Source organism: Myodes glareolus, chromosome 9 (genome assembly GCF_982192425.1).
Source record: "Myodes glareolus chromosome 9, mMyoGla1.1, whole genome shotgun sequence".
NCBI classification, from domain to species: domain Eukaryota; kingdom Metazoa; phylum Chordata; class Mammalia; order Rodentia; family Cricetidae; genus Myodes; species Myodes glareolus.
In genome coordinates, this window is record NC_142034.1 from 74,501,341 (window position 1) to 74,510,254 (window position 8,914).

The following is an 8,914-nucleotide window of genomic DNA, read 5'->3' on the forward strand; positions in this document are numbered from 1 at the left end:
TCATCCTGATGACCTGAGTTCAGTCCCTGAAACCCACATGCACATGAAAAGTGAGAATCCAACTCCACAAATGACCTCCATACCCACACCGTGGATGAATGCTCCCTCCCCCCCCAACACACACCCAGGCCACACACACAAGATAGATTTTCTTTTTAGAAATTAGGGCCAGGGCTGGAGAGATTGCTCAGCGGTTAAGAGCATTGCCTGCGCTTCCAAAGGTCCTGAGTTCAATTCCCAGCAACCACATGGTGGCTCACAACCATCTGTAATGAGGCCTGGTGCCCTCTTCAGGCATGCACGTAGACAGAATATTATATACACAATAAAGAAATAAATATTTTAAAAAATAGAAATTAGGGCCAGGTGGTGTGGCCCACACCTTTAATCCCAGCACTCAGGAGGCAGAGGCAGGTGGATCTCTGTGAGCTGGGGTAGCTCGGTGGATAGAAATCCTTTTATGCAGGTCTGTCAGCCTACGTCTGATCCGGGCCACAGGCAGCAGGAGAAGACTGACTCCAGCAAGTTGGTCTCTGACCTCCACACTATGGCATGCACTCACACACACAATAAAGAGTCCTAAAAGATGTTGTTAATACTTAAAATAAGTAAATAGAATCTCCTTCCCAAAGCTGTAGCATCTTTTAAAAATTTATTTATTATGTATAGTGTTCTGTCTGCATGTTATGCTTGCAGACCAGAAGAGGGCACCAGATCTCATTACCAATGGTTGTGAGCCACCATGTGGTTGCTGGGAATTGAACTCAGAACCTCTGGAACTGCAACCAGTGCCCTTAACCTCTGAGTCATCTCTCCAGCCCCAGACTATAGCATATCTTAGGCATGTAGTCTGTGGAGACTAATAAAGGCAGCATCTTCATGTGTAAAGGGGCATTTTCCTGTGTTTCTGTCCAGGCACACAAGCCATTGGTCACTGTGGATCCCTCGTTATAAACGTGAGGTTTGAGAAACCAAAGCATAAAGAAGGAAGTAAAGATGCCCCTGAGGTCTTAAGTTCAAGATTCACATTTCCCTCAACACTGGGTTACCAGAGGTAGAGTGCTGACACCAGGCAACCATGAGAGTCTTTGAGGGGTTGAACCATATCTTCTAATTAAGACAGAAGCCAGCCAGCTAGGTGTAACTCTGAGGAAGCTTATACAGGAGATTTGCCCTCATGCTTAGCCACATAGTAAGTTCAGAGTCAGCCTGGACTACAGAGTGGTACTATATCTCAAAAGATGAGACCAGGAAGTGGCTCACAAGCCTGAGGCCCTGAGTGCAGAACCCTGGAACCCACATAAAGCAGGAGCACAGTCCTGTAGCCTCGGGGCTCATAGGCGGAGATGGAAACAAAGACACGTCTCCTTGTTCATGGGCCAGCAAGCCTGGCTTCAGAACTGAACAGAAAGAAACCCTGTCATAGTCCAAGGAAGATGGCAGGTTGTCCTCTTATACACACCATGGCACATGCTTGCCCACACGCACACAGAGCGGACTTGGAGCCAGCTCCAGACTACACTTTGTTGAGCGTAGTCATTGCCACCGTCTCTCTCTCTCTCTCTCTCTCTCTCTCTCTCTCTCTCTTTTTTTTTTTTTTTTTGAGATAGGATTTTCTCTGCGTAACCTTGGCTATCCTGGAACTTGTAGATCAGGCTGGCCTTGAACTCAGATCTGTTTGCCTCTGCCTCCTGAGTGCTAACATTAAAGGTGTGCCCACCTTTAATCAACACTGACCAGCCTATCATCTCTTTTTAACTAATCGCTTATTAGAATATAAATCATGTCACATATGGTTTTGTTTAAACTACACACTTCAGTGTTTTCCATTGTAATTATAGAGTTGTGCAGTCACTACCTAAACCCATTTTTATCACCCAGACAGCGTACCATGAGCAGTTGCTGGCCTTCCCTGCACCCATAAGTGCCTGCCCATGAACCTCACACTTGAGCACCTTGCTTTCCTGCTTGTTGGTTTTTACACCATGTTTTCCCGTTCTTGGCCCTTTCTAGGAGAAGCAGCAGTTTCAGCGTCATCTGACCCGCCCACCCCCGCAGTACCAGGACCCAACACAAAGCAGCTTTCCCCAGCAGGTTGGACAGTTCACAGGTAAGGGGGTGTGAAGGGGGCTGTGGGGAAGGCAGTTGGGCATGACGGTGGGTGGAGCTCATGGTGTGTGGTGCTGATGAGTCCCAAGTTTACTTGCTCACAGGAGCTACGGTTTGGAGGAGAGGGAGGTCTGGATTTTGGTTCTTTTGTGGCACAAGGAGAAGAGGGTCTTGAGGGTTGACTGAGGATGCTCATCGTTAAATAGGTTTTGAAGGGAAACTATTACTAGTTAGAGGGCATCTTATGTGTAAGTCTTAATTAAGATAGTTCTTTGTATCTTCAGAACCCCAAAGCAAGTGGGTGTGGTGGTACATGCCTGTAATCCTAGTACTTAGATGAGGCAGGAGGATCAAGAGTTCAAGGTCATTTTCAGCTTCTTAGTTTGAGAGAGTTTGTCTCAAACAAAAGCACCAAAAACACCTGATCTTCCAGGTGAAGGGTTCCCTCTCATGCACTTGTGTGGGCTTTTGCTTGGCTTCTCCTCACGTTGGTGTCATAGGGAAGACAAACACCTAAGCCTTAGCCGTCACCTCTGAAATGGATTGAGTAATTAGTTTGGGTGGGGATTGCAGGTGATGTGTCAGTTAGGTGTACTCTGGTCTGCCTTCCCTCCTGACCTTCACTGTGAAGTCAGAGAAACTGACTACACCCATGTAAGGTGGGGTTTCCTGGTGTGCTGACTAGGAATCTGAAATTGAAGTCTCTAGAGTCACAGAAGCCTGTGTCTGGCTGGGTTTCCCAACTCCATCCCATGCCGCACTGACAAGCGCTCTAATAGGAGTGAAGTGGTCAATTTCAGCTCTCCCCTTCACACCTTTGTGTGGGTTTTGTTTGGGTTTTTTAGTTTCTTGTGACAGGTTTTCTTTGTATATTCTTGACTGTCCTGGAACTCGCTCTATAGACCAAACTGGCCTCGAACTCACAGAGATGGCCTGCCTCTGCCTCCCAAGTGCTGGGATTAAAGGCATGTGCCACCCCACCCCCACCCCCAGGCTTCACATCTATTTTTTTTCTTAAGATTTATTTATTTATTATGTATACAACATTCTGTCTCCGTGTATGCCTGCAGGCCAGAAGAGAGCACCAGATCTCATTACAGATGGTTGTGAGCCACCATGTGGTTGCTGGGAATTGAACTCAGGACCTCTGGAAGAGCAGTCAGTGCTCTTAACCTCTGAGCCATCTCTCCAGCCCTTCACACCTATTTTTTTAAAGTTATTTTCATTATGTCTACATTTGGGATCTTATGTGACTGTGATGCAGGAACCTGTGGAGCCCAGAACTATCGTATCCCTGTGGATCTAGGGTTATGGGCGGGTGCTAGAGACCAAACTTAGGTCCTCTGCAAAGCTCGGGCCTGAACCAATAGGTATCAAGTCCCAACCAGACAGGGTGATGATACTAACACTTAGGAAGATAGAGGTGGGAAGATCAAGAGTTCCAGGTCAGTACACAGGTCTCTATAAGAAAGGAGAGGACTGGAACATCATTAGTTGGTAAAGTGCTTGGAAGGCTGAGGACCCCAGTTGCTCCTCGGCACCATGTAAAAGCCAGGTACTGGGCATGTGTGTGTGATCCAGGCACCACAAAAAGAGGCAGGCAGATCCCTGGAGCTTTCTAGCCAGTCGTCTAGCCTAGTTAGTGATCTTCAAACCAGTGAAACAAGATGGACAGCTTCTGAGGAACTAAGCTTAAGGTCAGCCTTTAGCCTCCACATGCTGTGCCTGCACACACACGAAGGGCAGACAGCAAGTTTCCTGAGGACAAAGGCTTGTGCTCAGTAAATACCTGGTAATTCCATGCTAGATTTCTGCATCCCTCAACCACCTTGTCACCTTATGTCATTATGTCATAAATAACAGGGTGTAGAGAGATGTCTTCAGCTATATATAGCCCTTCCCAAATTGCCACTGCCTCATCTAAGAGCCACCATCCACCAACAGCCACACCCCAACAGAAGTAAACTGCAGTTTCAGGCTTTACTGTCCTGCTCTTGACACACCTTAGTCATGGCTGGCTCTTAATGTCGCATAGCTTGTTACAATTCTGTTCTTTCATAGCCTTTTCTGTTCCAAAGGCCCCTCTCCTCTAAACTGTCATATTGTCAAACCTGCATGTGGGTACACATTTATGTATGTGTATGTGTGCTTTTATGTGTGCATCCATGAGTTTATGTTTACATGTGTGCATGTGTATTTGCATGGGTACATATATGTGTATGCATGTTTTGTGCACATGTGTGCTTCTTTGCTGCTGGTGATTGAACTCAAGCTCTTGTGCATACTAAGTAAGTGTTCTACCTACTGAGCTACACCCCCAGCCCTAAATTCAATTCTGAGCCCCCTTCCTTGTGAAGACTGTTCCACATCTTAGACACAAAGCCTTCAGGCCCCTGCTTCCTATAGCTTGCTGCTCAGACTTTGACCCTTTCCCACAGTGTGGTGGCTTGCCTTCCACAGACAGATGCTGGGGTATCTGTCTTGAAATCCCCAGGTCCTAACTGAGAAAAACTTTGTTGGATGCTTAATAAGAAAATGTACAAGACAACTGGCTTCACTGCTCTGGAGTTTCCCTTTGTCCTGTGTTTCTGAATACTGTCCTTGTCCCACTGCCCATAAGGAATGAGGGTTCTGTCCATGGAAGAAGAGCTGCATCTTAGGTCTAGATATCTTCACCACACTAGTCAGAAATGCCAACATGGGCTGGCAAGATGGCTCAACAAGTAAAGACATTTGCCACCAAGTCTGATGACCTGAGTTTGATTCCCTAGGACCCACATAGTGAGGGAAGGAAACTGTCCTGGCTAGTTTTATATAATCCTGACACAAGCTAGAGGCATTTGGAGAGAGGGACTCTCAGATGAGAAGAATGACTGCATCAGACTAGTCTGCAGACGTGCCTGTGGGGCATTAGTGTGGGAGGGCCCAATCCACTGTGGGTGTTGCCACCCCTGAAAGCTGACTGAGCACGCCCTGGTAAGCAAGCCAGTAAGCAGCATTACTCCATGGTTTCAGTTCCTGCCTGGCGTTTCTGCCCCTGACTTCCTTGAATGATGAACTATAAGCTATAAGATGGAATAAACTGCCAGGTTCTGTACCACATGCCTTTAATCCTAGCACTTGGGAGGGGGAGGCAGAGGGGGAAAAGGATGAAATAAATAAACCTTTTGCTCTCCACGTTGCTTTTGGTTATGGTGCTTATCACAGAAGAAACCGTAACTGAGACAGGAACCAGCTCCCCCACCTGTTGTCCTCTGACTTCCACACGCTTGTTTGGCACTTATGCACCTGCACCTACTCACACATGTAAAGAAAAAAAAATGAATGCCAACTTAATTGCTAGAATTTCTGTCTTCTAGGACCTTCTGCTGCTGTGACTGGCATGAACAACTTGGGTCCATCCAATTCCAGCTGTCCTCGAGTGTTCCCGCAGCCTGGGACTCTGATGTCAATGGGTCCTGGACATGCTCCTGTTTCATCTCTCCCCTCCAGCTCAGGCCAACAGGACCGAGGAGTGGCCCAGTTTACTGGCTCCCAGAGCTTGCCACAGAGCAGCCTTTATGGCATGACCTCTGGCCTATCCCAGATAGTCGCTCAGCCCCCACCACAGGCTACCAGCGCACATGCCCACCTTCCACGGCAGACCAATGTGGGCCAGAATGCGTCTGCTCCAGCTGCCTATGGACAGAACTCTCTGGGGAGTGCTGCTCTCTCCCAGCAGCACAATAAGGGACCCCTGCCTCCTGGTTTAACAAAGCCACAAGTCCCAAGGGTGTCAGCAGCCATGGGAGGCCAGAATGCCTCATGGCAACATCAGGGAATGCCAAATCTGAGTAGCCAGACGCCAGGGAACAGCAGCGTGAGCCCCTTCCCTGCAGCTTCCAGTTTCCACATGCAACAGGCTCACCTGAAAATACCTGGCCAGCAGTTCTCCCAAGCCATGCCCAGCAGGCCCATGGCCCCCATGAATTCAGCAGGTGCAGCAGGGTCACTGCTGCCCCCGGTGAGCACACAGCAGAGGAACAGTGCCCCTGCACCCGCACCTCCCCAAGCAGCTCCTCAGCAGGGCTTGCCTGGCTTAAGTCCTGCAGGACCTGAGCTGGGGGCCTTTAGCCAGAGCCCCACTTCACAGATGAGCAGCCGGGCGGGGCTGCACTGTACTCAGGCCTACCCTGTGAGGACCATGGGCCAAGATCTGCCCTTTGCCTTCAGTGGGCAGCCAGGCAGCAGTGGGCTGTCCAGTGTTGCTGGACACACTGATCTGATCGACTCACTGCTGAAGAACAGGACTTCTGAGGAGTGGATAAATGAGTTGGATGATCTTCTAGGGTCACAGTAACGGAGAAATTTGTGGTGTTTTCCATGTTTAGACATCTTATACTTTTGTTCTCAGATTCAAGAAGGAACAACTACTTTGGACCAAAAGCCCATGGCCCAGAGAACTGGGCCAGTAGAACTTAAACCACGGCTGAGGCCTGCTCTGGTCAGTATCTACTGGTCCGTTGGGCTGGCCCAGCCCATTGGCATCACTACCTGGGATAGCAGGATAGGGGTTTGAAAGGTGGCTTCCTACCCAGATGACCAAAACAGCCAGTGGAAACAAGCCCTGCCATGTCAGACTTATCGAAAATAATGTGCTGTATTTTTACCCAAGATTTCTCCACTTGCCTCAAGGCTGGGAACAAATTTCTGTTGAAATTTTTAAATAGAATTATTTGCATTTTGTAGCGTAGAAGTAATTGTTTTAATTTAAGATTTTTAAGCAGATTAGGGTAGGTGGTGGTTGTATTCTTAAGTGGCACTGGAGACTGAGGGTTTCCTTTTGAGTTGGAGCCTTTTCTATTTCTGCTCTGTCAGCTTTCATGGTCACTGGAAGTCATTGCTGTAAGTATAGACTGTGACTGCAGATGCCAAAATGATCAGGAAGCCACAAGATGGTAGGTGTAGTGGTCCAGATAGGGTCCTTCCTTAAAGCTCCTACTTTCTGGCTGCCATTCACTCTTCAGGATACTGGGCCCCCATGGAGCCCTCTCTATACCCTGGCATGGCTAAATGCTGAAGGTGGAGATTTAGGCTCCAGCCTTCTGCATCTCTGACAACCTGTATTCACCACATTAGAAGTGCCATTCAGTTGTGCACACATCTTTCCTTCTCCACATCATCCCCATGACCCTTCTGTCTGCCTCCTTATCCTCTCCCAGCCAAAATGGGAAACGGTGATTTACTTTACTACATTAAAAGAGGAAAAGTCAAACTCCGTAGGGAGCCTGAGCCTTGCACAGGTTTGGGGAAAGAAGGCTGCAGGCAGCCCACCACCTAGGAGTCACTTTATTCTTTATCCGCCATGTGTCTGCTCCTCCCACGGCTGATGATTTGCACTTTTAAAGTGGCTTTATAACACTAACCCACCCTTGCTAAAGATGCGAGTGGAGTCTCTTTGAAGGTCTGTTGATGGACGTGTCTTAGCAGAGAAACCATGAACTAGAACATGGCAAGGGGGCTGCTGACAGCACTTGCTGTATCACGAGCAAGATGGTGCGCACAGAGCAAGACCTTGAACAGGATGGCGGAGGGAAAGGTTCTGCTGGAGTGACTTGTGTGCAGAGTGGTCTGCAGAGAAATCACAGCTCCGCCCACTGTCCTGGGTCCCAGAACACTTCATCCAGTGTAAAGAACTGAGCCAAGGAAATGACAAGAGCAGCCTGCGCACTCAGAGGGTCGGAGGGTACACACTGCTAACTAGTTTGCACCGGCAGTGCCTTTTTCGCTGAGGGCACCTGTGCTCTCGGGTTCTCGTCTCATAGCCATTTCTCCTCCACCTGTCCTCCCCAGAAACTCAGTTCAGCGCTCAAAGAAGCAGGTGGATCATATAAAGCCAGTGAAAACGCCGCCCTCTGGTAGTTCCCCAGTTGTGGGGTAAGAGGGTGGCTACAGCAGGTTCTCTACCAAAAATATGGCCGAGGGCTGGAGCCGGATCCTGGTTCCTCCTCCAGCCTCCTGTGACAGCTGCCCACCTCCTGTCCCCATTGCCCAGGGCACGCCAGCTGCCCCCAGCACTCTACCTTAGGCCCAGGTTGGCCGCACAGGCAGTGGGCGGCTCACTTGCTGCAGTGTCATAGCAATAAAATGTGATTCTTGGGGTCCCCCCAGAGCTGCCCACGGCTTTATTTATGAGTCTGGCTTTGAGGAGTTGGGAAGAGGTGACCCCACTTCCTCGCACAGCCCATCTCCTCAGAGCCACAACTCAAGAAGAAAAGGGTGCTGGGACTTCCTTACACACATGTGCTTTGTGTAAATAAATGTTTACAATTTTATATTGAAGATGAATTAAGTGTTAGAGTGTCCAACTGTATATTTTTTACTTTTATAGATTTTAAAACTGATCCTTTATATGTGTTTGGAGCTATGATAAGTTTTATGGCAAGCAGTTGGTATTGTGAACTTTTTATGGTCATCAAAAGTGCAGAAAAGTCCTATTAATCCCCTTATTCTGCTTCCCTTAGCTCTGGTGTACACCAAAAAGAAGTCTCTACTTTCCTGTGTTACAAAAATAATAAAAATATTTTACTAGTATGGAACCACCGGTGTGTTTAACTCCTGTGGGGTGGAATAGCAAGGGACATTTGACAGCTATCAGTTCTGATGTAACTTCTCTCTTCCTGCATCTGTTGGGGGCTCCACTTTGCTAGTGGCAGCGAAGAGAGGTCGAACCACTGGCATGCTGCAAAAGAGCAGTCCTTTCACTGTGGTCAGACCAAGACAAATGTGGACGAGAACACATTCCAGGCCTCCAGGAAATCACAGG

The 8,914-nt window shown here is 48.3% G+C and overlaps 1 protein-coding gene across 1 annotated transcript in view; it reads left to right on the forward strand.

The window, feature by feature from the left end:
- Maml1 (mastermind like transcriptional coactivator 1) overlaps positions 1-8,687 on the forward strand; it is a 39,582-nt gene extending 30,895 nt beyond the window's left edge. The window contains exons 4-5 of the mRNA XM_085694894.2: positions 2,014-2,110; positions 5,469-8,687. Of these exons, the coding sequence (XP_085551020.1) occupies positions 2,014-2,110; positions 5,469-6,448 (1,077 nt within the window). The 3' untranslated portion in view covers positions 6,449-8,687. The remainder of the gene's footprint in view (positions 1-2,013; positions 2,111-5,468) is intronic.
- Positions 8,688-8,914: the final 227 nt, after the last annotated feature.